At 37.8% G+C, this 24946-nt stretch overlaps 1 protein-coding gene across 7 annotated transcripts in view; it reads right to left on the bottom strand.

Annotated features, from left to right (window-relative positions):
- The window catches only part of arih1.L (ariadne RBR E3 ubiquitin protein ligase 1 L homeolog), a 30110-nt gene extending 5676 nt beyond the window's left edge, over positions 1-24434 (bottom strand). Inside the window, exons 1-11 of one of the 7 annotated variants that reach the window (XM_018251254.2) lie at positions 22451-24434; positions 21380-22084; positions 14186-14253; positions 8933-9077; positions 6367-6459; positions 6104-6159; positions 5620-5686; positions 5083-5189; positions 3002-3044; positions 2637-2708; positions 249-379 (exon numbers count right to left, since the gene is read on the bottom strand). In XM_018251254.2, coding sequence (XP_018106743.1) covers positions 249-379; positions 2637-2708; positions 3002-3044; positions 5083-5189; positions 5620-5686; positions 6104-6159; positions 6367-6459; positions 8933-9077; positions 14186-14253; positions 21380-21670 — 1073 coding nt within the window. In that variant the 5' untranslated portion in view covers positions 21671-22084; positions 22451-24434. Of the gene's footprint in view, positions 1-248; positions 380-2636; positions 2709-3001; positions 3045-5082; positions 5190-5619; positions 5687-6103; positions 6160-6366; positions 6460-8932; positions 9078-14185; positions 14254-21379; positions 22085-22450 lie in introns of those variants that run through there. The other 6 variants (XM_018251255.2, XM_018251257.2, XM_018251258.2 and 3 more) reach the window with 6 other exon arrangements.
- Between the last annotated feature and the right edge of the window lie 512 nt (positions 24435-24946).

Here is a 24946-nt window from a genome sequence, read left to right as displayed (position 1 = left end):
TGCAACAAATAGCAAATATATCCAGTACAATGACATTCCTGACCAAGGCAAATGTATGAAACATGACTTCCTTGTGGCAGTGGCCCATCTACCAAAAAAGGAACAAATGCAAAACTAGTGCATGGCGCCAGTATCAATAAACTGAAGCAGATTCAAGCACATTGTATATTGCATATTTATGGGTACAATTTAGGTATACCCATGTTAGTGCCAGATTGTAAAAAGTCCCAAGCTGTTGAAATACTTACCAGGCAGAACCATGAGGCTCCCATGGGCCCAGGCATACCCAGCAGAACTCTGCTTTGCAGTTCTGGTTCCGGCATACCATGTGGTTGCAGCCACCATCCTTCTCTATAGTTACATGACATTTTGGACACTCCTGTTATGCAAAACAGAGGAGATCAAGAAAAGAATGATATCTTTGCCAGTTTTAAATTAGTAATTTGTATCATTCTTGTTATATCATATAAGACATAATGTTTGGAAGTCTCTATTTCGTAGATTAGGTAAAAAAGGGTGGTTTTGCTGGGGTCTAAAAAAAACGAAACCAAACAGCTTTATTCGTTAGACAAACAGCAATTTTATATTCCCTCATTTCACAATCCCGTTTTTATATATTTATTTTTTTTACTGTCCTTTCATGTACTGATTCATTTTAGTTTTACCACATTTAAAGTCATAATTTTTGGCCATTTTGCTTGATTTTTACATGATGATTTTACATACACCATTTTGCGTTTTTCGCAGGTATTAAGTTTTTTTTATATGGTCCCCTGCAAAAATGTAAAATGGGGGCTTTGACTGTATTATTTCACTCTACAAAAAACATAATACGGTTTCATACAATACCACCCTGATGTACTGTATATAGGTGTATAAAACGTTTATACAATCTTAAATAATGATATTAAAATTTGCACTGCAGGATTTGGGGTACAACTGGTTTCTACTGCAGGCTGTGGCTCAGCTATGAGTCTAAATAGGAACCCAGTAAAACTACTCTGTGGCATAGCTTATTTTAGGTAAGAAAAAAATGTGCTGCTGTAGACAAGATTGTTGGGGTTCACATCCTGCCAGGGCATCTAATTTGCAGTTAGAAGGGGAGAAGCTTATTCCAAACCTTGATGATTGATACTAAACAATCATTCTTTTTTGTTTAAGAATATATATTGTAATAATAAGAGCAATATGCTAATTTGCAAAAAAAAAGGAAAAGGAAAATACACTGTAATAGGCAAATATTTGAGGACAGTGCAAAGATCACATCCAGCCTACAGAGGGCAGCCTTAGGCAATTCAGAAACAGCAAGGCTGAAGCCATGTGTCTGTGCAAGATAAATAAAGGCAATAAGTAAGGTGAGAGCATTCACAGCTGTGGCAGCAGGAAGAAAGAGATTCATTGGGTTGACAAAGAGCAGAAAAAGCTTCAATGACTGCACATTCCCCTGTTCCTCCATTTCTGAATAGAGTATAATAGAGAAATGGTTTCCAGCACCTGTTAGGGTCAGTCACCTTTGCTGAGCTAGTGGCACAAACCCACCCAAGAGGAGAACAAGATTCAATATTGGACACCATGATATATGGGAATATCGAATATGTTTATTATAAGGAAACTATAATAAATTATTATAAATTATTATAAATTATAAGGTTCATTTTCCCTATTAAAATATTATTCACCATTAACTTTTATTAAATAAAAGGACACGTGTAAGCCTCAAACTTAAAAGGTAGATCTTTAGCACAGGTAGTCATGAATATTCTCAATCAGTTTAGATTGGAGGCTGTGCTTTAGATGTACTTGTGAACTAAACCGGTAACAGAGGAGGAAGGATTCATTTACCAAAGCAGACTCAGACGCTGGGCTGGCAGAGCTAGACAGAAAATATGTGCTTTGAGGGAGCCAGGGCATATTTAAAGTAGTATTTTAAAAAGGATAAGAAATTTTTCATGGATATTAAGAAAATTATTTTATTAAAAAAAAACATTAATAGTAAAAAAATTATTGATAGTTAACCTTTAAAGGATAAAAAAAACAAATGACTGGGTTTAATGGAGTTGTATGTGATTTATCACAAACAAGGGATTAATAAACTGTGTTGCTGCATTCTGTATTCTTTATTTTACAGTTCTGCTCTACATGTTCTAGTAAAACAGAGTGCTGCATTGACTCTTACTATAAGACTTACAAGAAAGCCACATTACAGCAGGCTACCCAGAAGATAACAGATAATTTTATACAAGAGTCTCCCCATGGTAGTTTACATTCAGTAGATGCTAATGAAGGAAATCCCAACAAACAAACTAATACTCCAAGCAATTCTATCCTGACATCTGTTTAAAATTACAGTAAATTTGAGCAGACAGTAGTCACTTATAGGTGGTCAACGTACATCTGTGGCCTCACTGATACTACGAAGAGAAAAAAAAAAACGAACTCTAACCACCTAGCCTGATGAAGAAGCTCACATGAACTGGAACAATTATAGCTAATGAATCTTGTGCATAAACTTCATTTTCCTCCTGTTAAATCAACTATAAACATGTGTGTGTAATCCTCAACATACATTGTTCCACTCCCCGTGAAATTGCATAGAAAGGAATAAAGCATTGTGGTCCCAAACATTCATTCCTTACCTTGGTATTAGCTGCAATCCAGTTTGATGTTTCACTGTCATCATCACATTTCTTTATCCATTTCCTTAACCACTGTTAAAAGAATGTATGTTATATTTTGTATGTATTTATTGTGCAGTTCTTATTTTTCTAAATATTTTAGGGCCACACAGCACAGGAGAGTTTCATAAAACCACAAACAACATAGTGCTACTGTACTTGCAGCTTTCTATAGGTTCATAAACATAAGATTAACCACAGAATGTTAGAATTACTATACCATTTACCATTGCCAATTCAGCCATTATAATGTATTTCCCTTCAAACACTGCCTGCCTTTAAATAAACACAATTCTCAATCACTATTTCCAAACAGGGTGTCTCACCTTACACTTTACTGGGTCATGCCAATTTTCTCCACAGTTGAAGCTGTAAAGAAAAAGAATATAATGAGAATGATAAGAAAATCAAATGCTTAAACCCCTTTTTAACAGTACAATAAACAAAAATACATTAAACAAAATTTAATTTTCCAGTAAATCCATAAACATAACAAAAAAGTAAATTATTAAATTAAAATACATCCTACTGTGATATTCAGGTAGATATATAACTAGACAAAAGCTTAAGTATATTTTGATGTACGTACAACTTTTTTATTTGTTCATGGTGGTATTTTCTATTTTACTGCTAAAATGCTTCTTTGTTTCAACACAGTATGACAGGCAGATTCCTGATCAGGAAAGGAACAAATAGACTACATTGGCAATATCTAATTACTCAAGCAAACTTGAAAGTTCTAGTTGTGGAATCTGCTGTGGCCATCGACAGGGCATACATATCTATACATTACACCTAATTCCCAAATAACATCAACACCAATCAAAAAAGTAGTATGTGCCTCTTAATCCACATAAGCATGTCCAGAGGAAAATTGGCATCAGAGGTGGAAAGCTGCCTCACTGAAAAAGCATGACAAGGGAACGTGAAAATAAAAGAATAATGGAAAGGAAGGTGGAAAAAAAGTGACAAATGAACAAAAACCAACCAGCAGGGGACTGAAAATGACAGAAGGAGAAAGAAACTAAAAAAGTTCTATAGAAAGGGGCAGAATACACTTACAAAATGACCTAAACAGAATTTATCCCAAAAATGTTTTCTTCTTAGTTCTCTATTATCTATTTTATAAAAAACAATAATGAATCATTAAAGTTAACACCCTTCCATCTCCCCTTTTTGGTGTGTCTGTCTCTGGCTTAAAGATAGGAGGAGTACATTATGCAGAGTGTTGAATTAACTACCTTCTCCTCCCACAACTGCTTGCAAGAACCAGAAGGTTTGAAAATAAAGCAGTTTAAGATTTCCCATTTGCCCTGTTTAGCTCATAAAAAGAACAGGAATAAATGTTTCTTAATAAAAAAAATAAGCACCTGTTTATTGAACAAGGCAGTGTATACTGCTGTGTTGAACAATGGTTCATAAAATATAGGAAAACTGCTGTACAGAACAAGATGTAGAAACAAATGAACAGGGTTCAGGTGAATGTGAAAATAAAAGGAACGTGGATTTGTAAACAGTGGGGGTGGGGGGTGGCTGGGTATGTCAGAATGAAGTAAGGATTAAAAAATTACATTAAAATACATTTTTGAAAAAGCGGACCACAAGTGTTCCATTTTCTTTTTGCAAAGCTGATGTACAATCAAGGCATCCTAAACTGGTCTAGGCTAAAACTGTCAATGATCAATGACTTTGGACTTGATAGTCCAGCAAACATCCTGCAAAAAATAGGAAATGTGACTCGAACAATGGAGATTGTTCTTATGCTCTGCCTATGATAGGAGTATTGGTGCATCGGTCCTCAATAGGGTTACCGCAATCCCTATGGAGACTCATAAAGTAGTCGTTTTGAGGAGAGCACTCAGAAGCAATACTGCTGTGAATATTATTTATTCCAAGACTACATCACACACAACATGTTTCGGGCCTTACGTGCCCTTTCTCAAGTGTCACACACACTTGAGAAAGGCACATAAGGCCCAAACATGTTGTGTGTGCTCTCCTCAAAACTACTACTTTATGAGGAAATGTGACTAATTTGTTTCTTATCTAGGTGTTTTGCTAATTTTCTATTGCATTTGCCCTGTTCATTTGCAAATATTTTTGCCTCTTCCACTTCTGGATTCTGGAACTTTTATTCACACTGTTCTTCTGCTACTTTATCTTTCAGTTCTTCCCCTTTGTTAGTAACTGTTACAACTTTCCTAATTTTAACCTTACTGCTTTTCTAGTTTTGCACATCTATTAACGCCCATCTTCTCCCTCAGTCTAATGTTCTCTTCTGATTTTGCTTTCTGTTTTGGTAGCACTGTGTGTATCGTCTTGCACTTCTGTTTTTAGTGTGGTGAAGAGATGATAACATGTAAAATCATGAAGTAGTTAGTAATTAAAAAGTTCCTCGAATTCTTACCAGAACTGTCGACCGCACTTGCAATGCACAGGTTTGGCGTCAGGATATTGAACCTTTACCACATGGTGGCAATCTGGAGCAGGGCACCACTTCAAAAGTCTGTTACACTGCACAACAAATCACATAAGAAAATGAAGAGATGAAATAGACAAAGGAAAAAAAAAATTCTGTATCGAAAATGTAATTTCTAAGTCATTATAAAGAACATCAGATAGTTTTTAATACTTGGTGCATTCAGTATGTGCCAGTGCAGGACTCCAGATAGAAATATGGCATATCAATGCAGAACTAGACACAAGTGCAGGACTACAGAGGTGGCACGCTTATAACGGAATACAATGAGGACATGCTACCAACACTATTACACAAGTCTATTACAATATAGAAAAATCCAGATGTAAAGCAACATAGAATGCACTAATTTCTAGGTAAGTAATGTTAGCCTCTAAATAGCCATCACTGATCTGCAGAATATTTGTTCAGAAATGCACACAGATACCAAATAATATCCAACCATAAACTGCTGCAAACACTTACCTCTACAAAGCTATTAGTAATTAAATGTTGATACTTTAACTTCACTTTCGAATCAGTTATCAAGCGCCTGTCAGGAAAGAATAAATGCAAATTATTAAAATCAAAGGAAACTCAGCATTACGGTTTATTTTATTTCACCTAGTTCTAATGCACGTGCACAGATTGTATTCAATGGTTGGAAACCTGGAGAGGTTTTTCCTGTAAACAGCAGGAAAAAAAGACACTTTCATATTACTCAGCTTCCAGCCAGAGCAAAACAATTCATAGTTACAAAGAACAGCACTATCTACAGTCCATTAAAAAAATGTTGGGTTTATATTTTTGTGTTTGTGAAAAAAAAAAAGAGTTAAAACAGGTTGGTTTCAGTTGGCGTTTTGTAGGCATATTGAGTGAAATGTGCCACAAGTTATTGGTATAAAGAAATGTATGTGCACACAGCTTACTTTCTACCTTGCCTAAAAACAAGAGGCACAACAGCACTTACATTACTGTGTTGTCATCAACTAAGATGTCACAACCATGAGCAGGGCATGAAATTGTCTGGAAAAAAGTACAGTACAAAAAATAAATACAATTTAGAAATAAAAAGTGAATGTAAGAAAGATGGCATATACCAAGGAAACAAACAGGAATCACAGATTAAATAAAGACATATGGAAATTTTACAAGTGGAACAGCAAGACTTGTTAGCCACAATATTATAGTAATTATATATTATAAAGTAAAATATATTTGGATAGTGCTTACCTGCCCCATTCCTTCCTCTATGATTTTAGTGGTCAAATACTCGCCCCAGCACTGCATGCAGAACTTGTGACCACATTCAAGGCCTGTGAAATACTGTAAACAGAGTGAAAGACCCATATAGGGATATATTTAGAACACATTTGTCAAGTAGTATAAACTGAGAAACTACTGCTTTCAGACATTTACAAAAACTTAAAAAACAGATATAAACACACCTACATTATTATTACATACATCAACATGAATAGATCTAAGCCATAAATAAAATGGAGAAATTCTTGAGTACAGTAACCATCTGAAAATACCAGCGAAAATAATAACCCACAAAAACCTGTGTTTATCATCTGTATACACTTAAAAACGGCTTCTTTTTCAGCATTTTCAACATTTTATGTTGTAGAAAGGACTATAGTAGAAAGTGACTGAAGTAAATCAATGAAGGTTTAAATCATACTGTAAAATAGTTAAGAAACGTAGTGCCTCTTAACAAATGTGTATTCTTATTACATGATGTGCTTCTGACCGACAGTTTAAATAAATATACCTTTAGGGGCATATTTATCAAGCGTCGAATTTCGAATTGAAAAAACTTTGAAATTCGAATTCAAAAAGACCAAACAAAATTAAGTTGAAGGTTTTTTTTGGGTCAAATAGGTCCATTTTTGATCTAATAGGTCCGAATTCGGCCGGATTCTAATCATTCGAATCAAAGGAATAGCGAATTCGATTTGAAGTTTTTCCAAAAAAAAAAACCCAAAGTCCACCAATTGACTCCAAATAGGTTCTAGGAGGTCCCCCACAGATGGCAGGTTTTAGATGGCGAATGGTCGAGGTCGAATTTTTAAAGATACAGCACATGATAAATTTCAATATTCAAATTTCTTCTCTAGTCGAAGTACACAAAAAAAGCTTGAAATTCAAATTTTTTTCATTCAAAAATTCACCTCGACCTTTGATAAATCTGCCCCTTACAGTCTCAAGGAGAAAAAGTGCAATACTAAGTCATACTAAGCAGAAAAGGGGGGACTCTGAGCATCCAAAGTAAGGGAGCTTATGTAAAGGTATATATAATTATGCATTTTATTATATCTTACCTCCTTCCCCCCCCCCCAACATTAGTCAACTTGTAAACATGAATACAGGACTGTGTACAGCTGCCAATACATGTATTATGCCATTGCAAATAGAATATCTGTAAAACTAGTGGATCCTATTTGGGCAATCAAGCCAATTCTTGTAAAACTGTAAAATACTGCTTGCAGCCTCTCAATAATTAAAGGGGTTATTCACCTTTGAGTTAACTTTTAATATGATGTAGAGCAGGGGTCCCCAACCTTTTTCACCCATGAGCAACATTTAGATTTAAAAAGCAACACAAGCATGGAAAATGTTCCTGGGTGGTGCCAAATAAGGGCTGTTATTGGCTATTTGGTAACCCCTATATGGACTGGCAGCCTACAGGAGACTCTGTTTGGCAGTACATCTGGTTTTTAAGTAACCAAAACTTTCCTCCAAGCCTGGAATTCAAAAATAAGCCCCTGCTTTGAGGCCACTGAGAGCAACATCCAAGGGGTTGGGGAGCAACATGTTGCTCACGAGATACTGGTTGGGGATCACTGATGTAGAGGGTGATAGTCTGAGACAATTTGCAATTGGTTTTTGGTATTATTTGTGGTTTTAGAATTATTTATTTATTTTATTCAGCAGCTCTCCAATGTGCAAATTCAGCAATCCGGTTGCTAGGGTCCAAATTATGCATTGATTTCAATAAGATACTGGAATATGAATAGGAGAGGGCCTGAATAGAAAGATGAGCAATAAAAAGTAACAAGAAAAATACATTTGTAGTCTTACAGAACATTTTTTTTAGATGGGGTCAGTGACTCTCATTTGAAATCTGGAAATAGTCAAATAATTAAAAATCTATTAGAAATAAATAATAAAAACCAATTGAAAAGTTGCTTAGAATAAGCCATTCTATAACATACTAAAAGTTAACTTAAACGTGAACCACCCATTTCAATGTTCAATTTCAAGAAAGTTTATTATTTCATTGTTTTAAATAATTAAATCCACATTTAGCCTAATCTGACTTCACAATACGATAAGTGAGAGTAAATATGAGAAATGTTAAACATTTTCACATAGCTTATTTAGAAAGGTCTTAGGCTGGGAAAGCGGACATATTTGCATTCCATTAAATCAGCAATAGGATCTCACTGGAGAGGATGGATGTGATGGTCATTTTTATTTCACCTCCCATGATAATATATACATAGTTAACAATAAGACACCTTCCCAATGGTAGAAAGGATAGGGCTGCACCAATCTCATAATATACAACAACAAAAATAGCCAATTTGTGTAGTCAAATTTGAGATACACCAAAACATTGCATCATCTGTAAATATGCAGCTGTAAGTCACATGACTTAAGGGTTATACAAAACAGAATGCAAACCACAGGATTCAATGAAATCTGCAAAAAGGGCTGGGATACGAACCAAATGCTGAATTTAGTGCATCAATAGCAAAGATATGGGAATTTTAGAGTCAAGGCTACTTACTGAATTTGGGTAGTTCAAATAGCAGATCTGGCAGGGCATGTCCAATGCAGATGACCGAGTGTTCATCTGGCGCGTCCGTGACTTCTTACTGGGGTTAATGACATGACATTCTGAGAAGAGCTTTTCAAGGTTACCATCAAAATACCTATGAAAGAATGTACAATATATTAAACAGCTTTATTAGCAGACAAAGTAGACAAACACACTGGAATATGTTTAATAAAACGATATGAGATTTGCATAATAGGCAGCTAAAATGGCAGAATAGTTGCAAGCATGTGTTGATTTCCCAAGGTATAGTAGCATATCAATACCCATGTATGACAATTTATTAAAAAAACAACATTCACAAAGATGAACAAAATAAATATAACATTTTTGTTACTGACAATGCTATTCTTGTCTTAGTCCAGATTTAAGAGTGAAACATGTAACTGGCACAAGCACTAAAGTAGGAAATGTTTTCAAAATCTACCAACAGAAACAAATTAGAAATACAACATTTTCCATTTAAGAGCGAATTTTTAAGGTCTGCTTAAATGCCACGAACTTGAGAATGGATGGGAAGGATAATAAACGGATAAAGCCTTTGCATGCTGAAGATTAATGTAGCTCAAAATAAACCTTAGTACTTAAAAGAGAATGAAAGCCTGCTTAACACCTTGTCCCCTTCCCCTCCTGAACTGCACCACTAGGGACCTCCTCCAAGTGTCCTGTTTGCTGTATCTCCTTGTAACTTGTAACTAATTCATGGAGCACCAGGCAGCTTTGGGTCATGAAAGCTTGAGTTTATGTTACTTTGAAATAATTCAAACATCCTCGGTAGTGAAACAATCCCCACACTTAACGCGTTTCGTGGCCTCACGCCACTTCCTCAGAAACATAGGATACGACCCCACTAACCACCCATAGTGAAAAAACCCGCCTATTAAAAACATTTAACCCTTAGGGGCAAATTTACTAAAGGGCGGAATAACTAACGCTGGCGGAAATTTGCCAGCGTGACGTCATTTCGGAACTTCGCTGATTTACTAACGGCCGATGGCGTAACTTCGCTAGCGAAGGTGATAAGACTCTGCCGGTAATTTGAACCCTAATGCCAGGCGAAGTTGCGCTCTGGCGAACAAACGTAACTACGCTAATTCACTAAGATTGAGATTTGACTGAACTTGCGCCAGACTTACCTTCGCCAGCTCAGACCAGGTGAAGTGCAATAGAGAAGATAGGACTTGGTCAAAAAATAGTTGAAAATTTTTCTAAGTCCCAAAAAACGCTGGCGTCTTTTACTTTTTACAGGGTGATAGGCTGCAAAAGATCGTGATTTTTTTGTTGGGGTACACAGCTTCCCCCCTACATTTCCTAACATATGGCACATAAACTATACAGTGGGCACATGTGTAGGGCAATATAACAACTCTGGTTTATTTTATTATGGTTCCCAGGGCTTGTGTAGTGTAATGTATTGGCTGCAACATATACGTCCATTGTACTTTAACTTCCCGCCGTATGCAAATTAGGCAACACTATCACAACTTCGCTTTGCTTGCCGCAGTAACACTAGTGCAACTTCGCCAGCATTCGGCGCCCTGGACGCAACTTCGGATTTTAGTGAATTTGCTTTGTCCTGGCGAATCTACGCCTGGCGAAGTGTTGCGATGGCGCAATTTCGGAGGTAAGTAAATTTTCCCCTATGTACTGATGTTGCATCGATGTACTAGCTTTAAAAAAATAAAAATGTACTAGCCTAAAGATCAATCATGTCTACATAACCGTACTGGGGGACTCTATGTATATTCTCACCCCCTATTCGTTCAATACATACACGAGGATAGCTGGAGCAAAAAGAAAGGTAATCTAACGTATTACACCAGGGTTCTCAGGGAAGATTGTGCTTTTCTTCTCTATGATCGCTGGCCTGAACCAATTGAATGTTCTGGAACAGCTTTAACTGTGCATGCCGCTGTAGCTAGATCTCTGGAAGTATAACAAGAAGTGGCGAGAAATGATGCCTGCCATCCCTGCTGCATTAATTTGTTTTTTATACTCGGGTACAACAAACTGTTTTTTTTTTACGGTTCCTGGAACTGAATCGTTTTTTTTTTTTTGCAGTCTTACAAAATTTATGCCCTCAGTGAATGCAAAATCAAGTTTTTACTGGACTTGTGTTGGATGAAAAGGATCTATACTATAGAACTATAGAAAACAACGAAGGAATCATCCTACAATATATTGGAATTGGCTGTCCAACAAAAGGGCTTGTTATGACTTTTTGCTGCAAATGTTTAGACAATGGTATTCATGATCAGTCAGTCAGTGATCATATAGACCAGGGCTGTCCAAATGGCAGCCCACAACCCCCCTTCTGTGGCCCCCCACATTCTCTGTTTACCATATGTAAGATTTAAAAAGTATCACTACAGAGATTAACTGGCCCCTGTATTGTTTGAACCTCAAATTCAGTCTAATCCCCAGGATTGTTCACGCCTGTGATCCCCCTGCATTGTTCACACTTGTGACACCTCTATTGTTCACACCCCTACAGCCCTGTACTGTTCATACCTGAGACCCAGACTGAAACTGCCCACATTGTTTACCTGTTCACACCTTATTCAAAATGCTAATGGGGCACCAGCACTGTATGTAGTACATATTAGAATGATAGGTTTCCCTGTCTCCTGCTCTGTTCTGCCTTCCCTCCCTGTGTGTGCTGTGTGTGCCATTCTCTGCTTGCCCAGTGCTGCTTGTGTGTGCCATTCTCTGCTTGCCCAGTGCTGCTTGTGTGTGCCATTCTCTGCTTGCCCAGTGCTGCTTGTGTGTGCCATTCTCTGCTTGCCCAGTGCTGCTTGTGTGTGCCATTCTCTGCTTGCCCAGTGCTGCTTGTGTGTGCCATTCTCTGCTTACTCAGTGCTGCTTGTGTGTGCCATTCTCTGTTTGTCCAGTGCTGCTTGTGTGAGCCATTCTCTGCTTGCCCAGTGCTGCTTGTGTGTGCCATACTATGCTTACTCAGTGCTGCTTGTGTGTGCCATTCTCTGCTTGCCCAGTGCTGCTTGTATGTGCCATTCTCTGCTTGCCCTATGCTGCCTGTGGAATGTAAGCCTGTTAGGGGTTTGTTAGCATTTGGAAATATTTTGTTAAGGGCCCATAAGGTGTTTAATCATGTGTTGGGGGGTTGTTGTATTATCCACAGGGGAGGATGAGGCATATGGATTTAAGGGTATGTTTTAACATGACTTACATTTTTCACATATGAGTGATGAGGGACTTCCCTGCAGTGAGCACCAACCATTTGGTTTTTTGGTGTGCTACCACACATGAAGGAATGAGAATTTCTGAATTGGATTTTAATGTGGGTGTAAGCAGAGAGACTAAAAACTAGGGGTTTCACGAGATTAACAACAAACCTTTCTCATAATATGCGAGTGCCCTGGCTATCACTTACATTTGAACAAGGCATCTCTAGTAAAGTAGACATCTGATTTGACTACTTTGACAAGTGGCATTCTATGATGAGGGCAAGCTTAACTCTTCAAACCATTCTATTGTGAATGTTTACTGATTACATGGCTATGTGCTTAAAAGACCAGTAGCACAATAAAGTGAAAATACGTTTCCACATTTAAAGGAACAGTTCAGTGTAAAAATTTAACTGGGTAAATGGAGAGGCTTTGCGGGACAAAAACCTGTTTCAAATATATTTAGCAAAAAATGTTAATCTATAAAGGCTGAGTAAATAGATGTCAAATGTAATAGCCTCTTAGTTAGTCAGAGACTTGAAGGGGATGCGCTTCATGAGACATGACTGTTCAGTTGGTTTACTTTTGTTCCTTAGGACATTGGTCAGATTTAGGGGCCGATTCACTAAATTTGAGTGAAGGATTTGAAGTAAAAAAAACTTCGAATTTCGAAGTATTTTTTGGGCTACTTCGACTACGACTTCGAATCGAAGGATTCAAACTAAAAATCGTTCGACTAATCGACCATTTGATAGTCGAAGTACTGTCTCTTTAAAAAAAACTTCGACCCCCTAGTTCGGCAGCTAAAAGCTACCGAAGTCAATGTTAGCCTATGGGGAAGGTCCCCATAGGCTTTCCTAAGTTTTTTTGATGGAAGGATATTCCTTCGATCGTTGGATTAAAATCCTTCGATCGTACGATCGCAGAATTTGCACTAAATCCTAGTCGAATATCGAGGGTTAATTAACCCTCGATATTCGACCCTTAATGAATCAGCCCCTTAATGTAGATTTTTTTTGTTGGTGAACAATTGATTTCAGTGCAATCCGTCAAATTATCGTGAGGTTAGTGGGAATCGAACAATTCTGCATGTTACGATTTTTTGTCCGCCATCTTTGTCCGTCAGAAAATTGATTGGCCAGGTTAAAAAAAAAATGTATCAGTCCCAGTGCAATTTATCTATGTTTGCAAGGCCAAGCAGGCAGCTACCCTCAGTTTTCCTGGCAATATCTCCTGAAATGGTCTTTTTAGTTGATGGACAAATTGTAAATATAAACGATCTTTTGAGATAATCGTGATCTTTTGATAACGAAAAGATCTTTTAAAAATCTTTACATCTATGGCCAGCCTAACTGAACTTTATGTCCCATATATATGTTAATTTTTACTCTGAACAGTTCCTTTAGGGCAGAGACACACGCTGCTATTTCGGGAGATTAGTCGCCCAGCAACAAATCGCTTCTTCTTCGGGCGACTAATCTCCCTGAACTGCTTTCTTCGGATGACTAATCTCCCGAAATAGCAGCGTGTGTCTCTGCCGTTAAAGTTTGTTATCTGTTGATGTAGCTCCTAAAAAAAGCCAACTTCACTAATAATAAGGAATGTATGGAAATATCTGGCACTTTTTATTGCACCCGACGCTTTTTAGTATGTTATATAATGAAGCATGTGAATGGCAAATACAGATAAACCTTCACCTGTAATTAGCCATGACTACAGACCAAAACAAAAAACAACAAAAAAAGCAGAGTTGGATATAAAATGCAAGTATAAACTGTATTAAACCCAAGTGTTAAAAAAATAGAAAAAAAAAACCACACAAACCCTGTTACAACCACTGAGGCCTGGAAATAAATAGCCCTGATATAATAGTATGTTGTGCTTTACAGAAGGTGTGTTTTTGACAGTATGTTCTATTAAATGTTATATTGAGAACAGGAAACCCTTAAGGCCATGAAGACACTATACAAACAGTCACCATTATACACAAAGGGAGTTGGCCGACATCTACAATACTTACCTCTCCATCAGCTTCTCTTTGTCCCAGTTGAAATGACTCAGAAGTATTCTAGTTATAGTAGCAGGATTCTAGGAATAGAGGAATGACACACTATTAATAGCTTTTTATTCTTTTAATGACATTTGTATCAACATTTATATTTATACATAAAATAATGCCTATTGTTTCTAACCTGACAACTGGTTCAGGGAAGCTTATCTGATTTTTAATGTGTTAAAACATGTAATACAGGTTTGTTGGGATTTGCCATTTTTCCAAGATACATGTACAGCTTTCTAAATGATTACTACTTAAATTACTATTTGCTATGGTTTTTCTGTCTATAACTAGCATTTCTCTTACTGGTGCAGACTAGAAGAGATTCAATTAATATTTTACTTAAAAAACAGCAAATATTTAAAAAGAAAACTCTGTGGAATGGGTAAATCATCGTATTTCTTTCTCAGAAAGGTAACTGTCTCATGTTTTATGGCTTTAATCCTAGCTATCTTTTTAACCAATGTCTCTATATATGCAACATATATATATATTTAGTAAAATTAACTGCTATTCGGAACTGCATACAAATGATTTAGAGAAAAGGAGATGATAGAATCAATTTAATCAAAACCAGTATGAGGCAATGAGGAAAAGAGTAGGAATCAAGTGACAAGATTAAACAAATGTAAAATTGTGGAATGTTTTGGATGCAATAAAGCAACAAAGGACGACACAGACAGAAGATAATTTGAAAAAAATTAAGTGAGCTCTATTGTGCAGTCTAAGGTATTTGTTAAGATACAGCCCTCAGTGTTATTTGCAGAAGTGAACAGCACTATTGGGGCACCAAACACGATATGTTGGGTAGGGTGCCTTCACAGCAGCTGCCTCTGAAAACTAGTAAACTAAAAACAGAAACAGTTCTACCACCATCAGACCTAGCCAAGAAAGCTTGCAACATACTATACGGATCATTTGTCTGTAGCAGTTGACAAAAATCAGGAAATGGGAAATCAAAATGATAAAAATCCACTATACGTAGTGACATATGTGAAAAATAATTTTCATCTACAGTATTTTTTTCTTACAGTTGTTTATCTAGCTAATGACTTATCTGTTGCTGCTTTTTTGCAGCTGCAAGCAACACACCCAGCTGTAAGTCAATGACTTACTTTAATTGGTCTAAATGGCTGATTCCAGCATGAGTCTGCAATCTGTAATGCACTACTGACAAAAAAAGTGTGGTTGCTTGCAACTGGGAAAAAGTTCCAATTCTAATACACAATTTATAACTTGGAAAGCAAGCAAGTGGGCAATATACTGTCTAGATTCACATTGCTATTTGTGTCATTAGACCCTAAACAGTGTTAAGAAGACAGTAACATCCCTTTTCAACATGAGTATAATAAATAGTTTATATATAAACCAGGCAAAATGGTATAAAGTATGTTTAGAATAAGTGCTATTTCTTGAATATAAATAATCTTGTCTAGCAGGCTAGCTTTCTGTGAATTTGCATGAAAATATTTGGTTAAGTTTTTAAGTGTAAATACATGAAAATAAAACCTATTAAAGGTACCATATTGCTTGTTTGACAAATTTGACAAATTACATAAATTAGAGAGGATAAATGACTTGGATCATTAAGAACTGCCTCATCTAAACAGATCACAGCTATTGTGTTCACAAAAAGATCTAATTTGCCAGTGCCTCCCTAGCCGTAACAGTAAGTGACCCTGGATTCCACGAACATCGAGGCACTAGTTCAAATAGGGATTATTCATAAATCTTGGCTGAAATCTTTACAAAGAACTAATTACATTACCCACTGTCACAAAAGTACCTTAACTAAACAGTTTTATAACAATATTTTTAAAAAATCCCACCAACTGCTACAGATGGCATTAGCTGTCATAACCACTTAAATATTCACAGTAATTTTATCATAGAGAACGATGGATACAGTTTGCTGAACTTTTGTCTCCCACAAAGTATGGGCGTGTGCATTCAAAACAGGTTAAACAAGTTTTTATAATATGGCCTTTGAACAAATAAAAAGAAGGGGGTTATTGTTTTGTTTTTGTTTGTTTTAACAAAATCTGTTTAAATACAGGTATGGGGGCCTGTTATCCATAATGCTCGGTACCTGGGGTTTTCCAGATAACGGATCTTTCTTTAATTTGGATCTTCATACCTCAAATCTACTAAAAAATCATTTAATCATTAAAATCTACTACAAAATCATTTAATCATTAAATAAACCCAATAGGCTGGTTCTGCTTCCAATAAGGATTAATTATAGCTTAGTTGGGATCAAGTACAAGCTACTGTTTTATTATAACAGATATAAAATAAATAATTTTTTGGATTATTTGGATAAAATGGAGTCAGCCTTTCGGAAATATGGAACTTTCTGTATAACAGGTTTCCGTATCACGGATCCCATACCTGTACTTTGAGAAATGTAATTTACCTATTCTCTGCACACTAACTTGTCCAACTAACGGTCTTATATTGGTACGTCCATTTAAAAAAGGGTTTGCATTTTCTATTTTCAGGCAGTGGCGTGTGACTTATGTTGTAACTGGCAATCATTTTCCTTTTTAGGGCACAACTGGTACAGGTATGGGATCGGTTATCTGGAAACCAATTATCTAGAAAGCTCCGAATTACGGAAAGGCCATCTCCCATAGACTCCATTTTATCCATATAATCCAAATGTTTAAAAATTATTTAAACTTTTTCTCTGTAATAATAATTCAGTAGCTTGTACTTGATCTAAAATAATACATAATTAATCCTCATTGGAAGCAAAACCAGCCTATTGGGTTTATTTAATGTTTACATTATTTTTTTAGTAGACTTAAAGTATGAAGATTAAAATTACGGAAAGATCTGTTATCCAGAAAACACCAGGTCTCAAACATTCTGGATAACAGTCCCCATAGCTATATCACTATTGTATATATGACATTAAAAACTGGTGATATAACCCTTCCAGTGTGCAACACATGCTAAATATCTTTTATAGCACCAGAAGTTTCTTCTACAAAATTATGTAATTATTATTTTCTAGTAAATAAACATGGTGGCATAATGTAATGTCCATCATGATGCCACTAAATTGTCACTTCAGCTGCATTCTCTATTTTCAAGCACAAAGCTTGTTCTTACTGAGCCCAATATGTAGATTCACTGTTAAAGAGAAATTAACAAATAAAAAAACAAATTCAAAAAGTATTGTAGAAGTAATACCTATATTGGCGAACAATAAAAATACATTGCAAGCTTTCGGAGCACCAAGGCCCCTTTGTCAGGCAAAATACGAAGAGGCCTTGGTACTCCAAAAGCTTGCAATGTATTTTTATTGTTAGCCAATATAGGTATCACTTCTACAATACTTTCTGTATTTGTTTGTTTGTTTATTCATTATTTTTGCTACTGGCTAAAGTGCAGTTAGACAGTGATGTCAATAATCCTAACAGATGAGTTAACACACACACACCAGTTAGTGAAGAGATCTGTGCTTGCTGCAGCCTATCCTGTTTCAAGGGCACATGACACTTGACACTGTCATAAGCAGGAAATACAACTTCCCCCTCCTCTTCAGGTAGAGAAAAATAACCAGCATGAATACATCATATTTTCTTCTAAATCTATTCTGACCCTGCTGAGTGTGCTTTTGTGAATGTGCTTATAGCACAAGGGTCAGCCAAGCATCTAAAATGGCACTTCTGTTTCTATCACAGACTTCATATACTGCGTTTGCACTCTTTCATACACGATAAGTGTGGGGTGCAGATTAGAGTCCTGCGCGGGTCCATTTTTTGGGACCCGAACCCGACCCGTACCCTGCAATCCGCAACCCGCACCAACAACCGGCATTCTTACCCGCAACCCGACCTGCAAGTACCTTCTCTGCAACCCGGACCCGCGACCCGCTGACCATCAAGAATCAGGAAGTGCTGTCATTATAAACCGGAAGTGACATCATTGGAAGTAGATATGATCAGAAAAAAGGGAGTAAAACCAGAAGTGCTGTCATTGTGTACCGGAAATGACATCATCGGAAGTGGACGTGACCAGAAAAAAGGAGCAAATATTGATATTGAGAAGACCCGCAGCCCGACCCGCAACCAGCAGAACCGCCGACCCACGGGTATACCCGCACCTTGAACTTCAACGAAAAACCCGCATTGTACTGCAGGTTTATGCGGGTAACCCGTGGGTACCCGACCCGCTGCAGGACTCTAGTGCAGATGTTATTTTGATGCCAAGAACTAAAAGTGATGACATCTAAATAACACTGAGATTTTCAGCACAATTGCATCCAACTTGTTCCAAAGCACATGCAAAACTGCAGGATTGGGAGATCGGTACGTGCCTGTTTACGACAAATGTGCATGTGCGGAATTACACTGAAATTGACTATCTCCAAGTCAGCTTACCGAGGACGCGGAAGATGGATGCGTGGAACTCCACTGGAAGAATCTGTGCCGAGGGGAAAGTATGGATTATCTCCCTGGGGGGGTAGTTAGACTGGGGGAAGGAGAGAGGGGGGTCTACGTGGGGTGGGGAGTAGGGTTTTTTTTTTGCAAAAGGGTTTCCTTCTCCTTTAACTATCGTGAAAATGAACATGAGGAAGCTTATATTAAATTTTCATTTTCGCGATAGCTCTCCTTTAAGAGGGTACCAACATTACCACTGTCACTATAGGTATATTTACCATTAAAGGTCTTGTGCCTAGGGGAGCACCGGACTTGAATATGCGATTGATTGTCACAGTCAAAGGGAAAATGTTGTGCCCCACAATTTTTTTCTACTTGGCTGACAATATCTGCCCATGTGTGCCCATATTGAAATCCAGACAGTAAGATATAGGAGTGGGTGGAAATAAACAGACTGTTGCTTCCATGCATGAATAAGTTCCAAGCACGAATGTCAAATATTTCAACTACTGTACCTTACCAAATAAGCACAACATTGACTGCAATTCAAATGGAGGCTTTCCAATGATATGAGCCTGCCAGGGACAGTACCAGAGTGGAATTTCAGCAAGACCCTAACTTGCCCTGTTCAGACTTTTGCATTGTATGTATGGTACCAGTTATGGACAAACTCATTATCCAGAAAGCTCTGAGTTACGATAAGACCATCTCCCACAGATACAAATACTTTGAATTTTCTCTGTAATACTAAAAAAGCACCTTGTACTTGCTCCTAACTAAGATATAATGAATCCTCAATAGATGTAAAACAATCCCATTGGGTTTAATTAACGTTTAAATAATATTTTAGTAGACATGGTATGGAGATCAAAATTACAGAAAGATTCCTTACCAGGAAAACCCCAGGCCCCAAGCAATCTGGATAAAAGGTCCCTACCTGTATTATAATGCTGTGTCTGAGCAAACAGAGCTTGGAGTTTATGATTATAAATGGTGATATAAAGTAAATTACCCTATTATATAATAAATACTTGAATCATGATTGCCGTTGTCACAACATTCTTTCTCTGCTGCATGTTTCGACTAAAATCTCATTTTAAAATTCGCTAATGTTGCTATTCTCTTGTAAAATTTAAATAAGGCCATGATCCTGCACCACACAAAAAAAGCAGGTGAAACATTACATTATAAAGCCTCAGGATTCCCTTTAAAATCTGCCATGAAGTGAGGTGGACACTTAACAAGTGTTAAAAACTATGAAGCATGAAGACTAAAATCCATACCTGGCCTGAGCCCAAATTAAACAGCCCACCCTGTGGTCTGAGCCAGCCCACACACACTACAGACACATAGGTCCACTGACTATGCAGATTTATCCAGGTCTTGATATACAGTATCTAATAGAATTAAGTCAAAGGCAACTGGACATTGAGTTTTTTTTTTTTAAACGTTTCAACCACTCATTCTTCAGTTCGACTGAAGAAGCTACTTTGACGAGTGGTGAAACGTTTTCATGAACAACTCTAAATGTCCAGTTGCCTTGTACTTCATTCTAATAGATACAGGAATAGGTCCACTGAGTTTTGCTTCCACCTGCGTCTTACTAAACAAAATATGTTAAAGACAACTGAGTGTATTGTAAAGTTAAAGGGGCAGATCAGATAAACAAGATAATTTATTTTCAAAAGTTACACCTTATTTATTCAATTTGAACATTGTGATTAGGGGGTGACGCTGCTGCTGAGAAATGCCAGCAATGACTTTTTCAAGTTGCAACAGTTAAAGGGCACCTATCATAGGAATAATATTTCCCACACCAAAGGTACAGGCTAATAATGCCCACACTCTGGCTGAGAGAAACAATTTTTTTTGTATTCTACCAAAAAATGCTCCTTAGAAAGTGCTATGCCGCCCACCACCTCTAAAGGCATCAAAAGGCACAATTCTAAATTATACAAACAGTCCCCCATTTAAAAGAAATATATTTCATGCTGTGTGTAAAACGGAATTAGCACAGTTTATGTATTGATTTAATGCATTTTTATTAAAATACATTTAAACTTAAGCCTTTTTTGCATATTTACTGAATGCCTGTTTATTACATTCAGGTTACACGACAGGTATTTATTTTATATTATGGGCAGGGTTCATGTTCAGGGATATACAGCTCCATGTAAGTGCTTGGTGGCATCTGAACAATTTAACAGCTTGCCTTCTGCAGATATGTGCCAGTAAGCATGCAAGGGATACATTATTAGGAATTACTCAGCACTTACAGATTTAATCAGTTGTCCTGTCGAAGGGAGAAAGCTAGCAGCGTCATCTGACACGCAACTTGGTTAGTTTTGAAACCTAAAGATACTCTTGGGTGTCATGGAGTATGCCATACCTAATAAACACTGATTACTCAAAAGATAAGCTGTAATGTATTATTATCAAAACACACTAGTAAAATATGCATGATGTGTTTTTTTTTAATACACAACGAGCACAATGGATTTGCCTTCAAATAAACTACCTCCTTTAAATTTGCTACAGACTGATATTAGTTCATAGAGACAATAGTGCTACAGAATAATTACACTGGATTTTATTTTATATTGGGTTATCAACAATACTACCTAAAATCCATTAAAAATACTGAACTCTAGGGCAAGTCTTTAAAATATTTGTAAATGAACATATTCTTTTTTTTTTTATTTCTACAAAATGTTTTTCAGATTCAAAGCATTCTGGTATGCATTGCTTTAAATAAATCCCTTATTACCTGTATAACTTCATTGACTTCACGAATACACTCCACCATGTGCTGGAGGATCTGCTCAGCAGTGAGAACTTCATAGCGATAATCCTCATCCTCCTCACCACCTGGACCTGGTCCAAGGGCACTTCCACCACCTTCTCCACATAGCCCGGCTCTCTCTGACCCACTAAGCCCAGCTTCCACCAGCTCCACTTCTCCAAGCTCCAGCTCATCTTCATGTTCATCAGCCCCACTCTCCTCACTGCACTCCTCCTCGTCATCAAATTCATAGTTGTATCCTTCGTCTGAGTCCATGTTGAGCTGGCAAAGAAAGGCCACTTAGAGGTTCCTGATTTAGAAGGGGGGCTTCCCCAAATCACAGTTTAAGAAAATTGTATATTGATAGGAAATGTTGAAGTAGAAGTCTCAACAGAAGAAAAAGATGTCATCCAAAACGTTGAAGAGTGGAGATGACTTTCTTGCTCAGTCTCGACAAGCTGCTGCTAGGATTTGTTGGTAGCAAAGGCTTGTCCTCTGTTCTCATGAGGGTTTCGAATTTATGTCTTTACTCTTACACTTTGTAACTTGGACTGGAATTCAGTAATACTATATGAAATCACATGGACAATGTATAATGGTCTACAGACTTCTGGCAATGTAAAACCACCTCCAAATTCTAAGCCTTTAGCCAGTCGAGTTTTGTACAACTGTGTTTGAGACTGAGTTCATCTGTATAAGCAAAAGAAAAACGCCTTATGAAAGAATCTGATATGATGATCATACATGAGATTCTTAGATTACTGTCTACCACTCTTTACGATAAATGGTAATCTTAAAGGTTTTTTGTGTGCTTAGGCTTAGACTGATTGCCTACTCCTGCACAAACCTATGTTTCTTAATGAACTTAAGTGTTAACTTTTCTGCCTTTATCAATATTTATATAAGCAAATGATACAGGAATGAGGGACTAACATATTAACTGCTTACTAAAATGACAAAATGCCTATGTATAACTATAATGCAAAGGCTTATTTTTATCTTTTCAATAAAGACATTTCTAGACCTTTCTAGAGAAAGAAATGGTTAACACTCTACCTTTGCCACAGTAAATGTTAAGAGTTTACAGAAACACTTTCCCAAACACATGCACAAGTCAGTTTAGTGAGACCTTTCCTCTGATTGCTTCTATGTGTATCTGCTTCTAAATAGAGCTTGAAAACAAAGCTCAGGCCTTGTGTATAGGCTTTCCTTCTACTCACGTAATATTCCGTACGTTAGAAAGATAATATCGTATTATATAAACAGGTCCTGGCCTTTGGAGACAATATATGTGTATAAACTGTGTCTAGATCATTACTGTACTATTGTAAACCTTTATCCTGTAAAATGTGTGTGGGCTTCAGCTCTTCTGAACAGAACTACGGGAACCCACTGGTAAGAGCTCTTCCAAAACAACAGGACCCTGTTTCTAAGGGACAGACAGGCCTCTGGGCACTAAGTCACCGCCCCTCCCCTATGCGCGCTCACGCTCCGGTAAATGCGCGCCCCCGTGGGTCAAGTGACCGCTCCGCCTCCTCACGCACAGGCTGCACTGTTCCAAGTGTTCTCGGTCTTCAGCTCCCGGACGACCCCCCCTCCCCCGGTTCCGGTATTGGGGAGAAACAGCGCAGCGCCCGTCACTGAGCCAACAAAGGGGCGGCAGCGTCACGCACGGGTACGTTACCGCATCACCACCTGAGCGACGGCGCCCGGCTTCCGGCGCACTAGGTCCTCCATCTTGGATGTGGAGTGTCAAGAAGGCGTCACTAGAACCTTGCGTGGAAAACAGAGAATACCATCTCTGGAGTGGCAAGACTTTGTAGCTGGAAAGATTCAACAGGCAATCCGTATGGAGGATTGTAAGATTGAAGAGCCAGTTTCGTGCAATGCGTAGCTTAGACTTGGGCTCACGGATCAACCATATTGAATGTGGCACATTACTTCCTTTGTGATGTAAAGTTCAAAGTGCTTTGGCTCCTGCATGTGACTCTCAGGTACGAATGATACAAATGACCGTGTTTCTTTATGGGGAAAAGTGACGTAATGTGAGCCGTGCCTGAATCCGTGGGAAAGTTAAATCTCCCTATTAAACTTGTACGAAAAATGCTCAAGAGCATTAGAGCTATGAGAAGACACACATTATGCCTGTTCTATGTGCGCTTTTCCTGCTTGATAGCTGAGTAGACATTCATATGTTTTCTTTTAATATGTTCAGTGGATCAGATTAAATCAGACCAACTAAGCAAACATCACACCCACTGTATGGCACATACCATGTACAACAAGGGTAGAAGGGGACTGAAAGTAGGAGTTTTCTCCCAGTTTAGGCTTCTGAGTGATTAGGAAGTGACACATAGTAGCACATTTGGCCCAAGTAACAAAGAAGGCAGCTACTGCTCAGCCTGTCAATATTTCTTTATCCAAGGAATGGTGGCTTAATGTCGGAATGGAAATCTGCGAGAAGGCGTTATTTATCAGTTTCATGCCCTTTTATCTAAAAGCAAATATTTGTAGGGACCTATAGGATCTGTATTGGGATAGAACCCGTTATCCGGCGCTGATCCAAATATCAAGGAGAATCGCTGTTTGAAAATGCGGCTTTGTTCAAAAACACAGTGCGAAATACATGGCAGTGGGTATGTGCAGAAACTATGCTGCTATGCTCCTATAGTTTTAAATCCTCCTTTTCCCTAGTTGCTGGGCAAAAGCACATTGGTGAAATTTACTAAAGGGCGAAGTGGCTAACACTGGCGAAAATTCGCCAGCGTGACGTCATTTTGGCGCTTCACCGATTTACTTATCGATTTACTGGCGTAATTTCGCCAAGGAGATAGACTCTGGCGCAACTTAGCACTCTAATGCCAGGCGAATTTTCACTCTGGCGAAAGAGCGTTACTGTGCAGATTCACCAAGTTTTTGATTTTACTGACCGTTACCTCTATCGACAAACTTGCCTTCGCCACCTCAGACCAAGCGAAATCCAATAGAGTAGATAGAAGTTCCTCAAAAAAAAAAGTGCTGGGGTTAGTGAATTTGCCCCCATGTGAATTAGGTTATATCTGTTATAGACTCTCTAGGAGAGTGAGATAGAGAGATTATATAGCAAGAGCAGCTTTGTGCTCCATTGAGGATCTGTAGCAGGGAGTAGTTTCCCAAAGGCTTCTTGATTTGTCTTCAGTGACGGAACCACAGTGGATAGGGTGTCAGGCTAGACTTCTTCTCCCTCTTCTTCACCTCTGTTGGGTGGGATCCAGACCACTTCAAGGTACATCTGCCTGGGATTCCTGAATACTGCTTGACTACAATGCTTTATGGGAGTCACATTCCTCAGCTGTGTCATCCAACCTATTCTAGCCAATGTGATGTACATCTGTCCTTACCTCGACATATGTGATTAAACCTGAGGTCATTTGTCTTGTACAAATAAACTACTGTTCTATTGTTCACCAAAAGAACCTCCTGGCGTCCATCATTTTCCCTTTTTTTGCTATACTGTAGCCTAAGTGTTGTAGTTCCACTATACCTTTATAGGAAACCTCCACTTGGCGAAGA

The sequence above is a fragment of the Xenopus laevis genome, chromosome 3L (assembly GCF_017654675.1).
Source record: "Xenopus laevis strain J_2021 chromosome 3L, Xenopus_laevis_v10.1, whole genome shotgun sequence".
In the NCBI taxonomy this organism is placed as follows: Eukaryota; Metazoa; Chordata; class Amphibia; order Anura; family Pipidae; genus Xenopus; species Xenopus laevis.
Note: the sequence above shows the minus strand (reverse complement) of the source record. Positions and strands in the feature narration are given on the sequence as shown.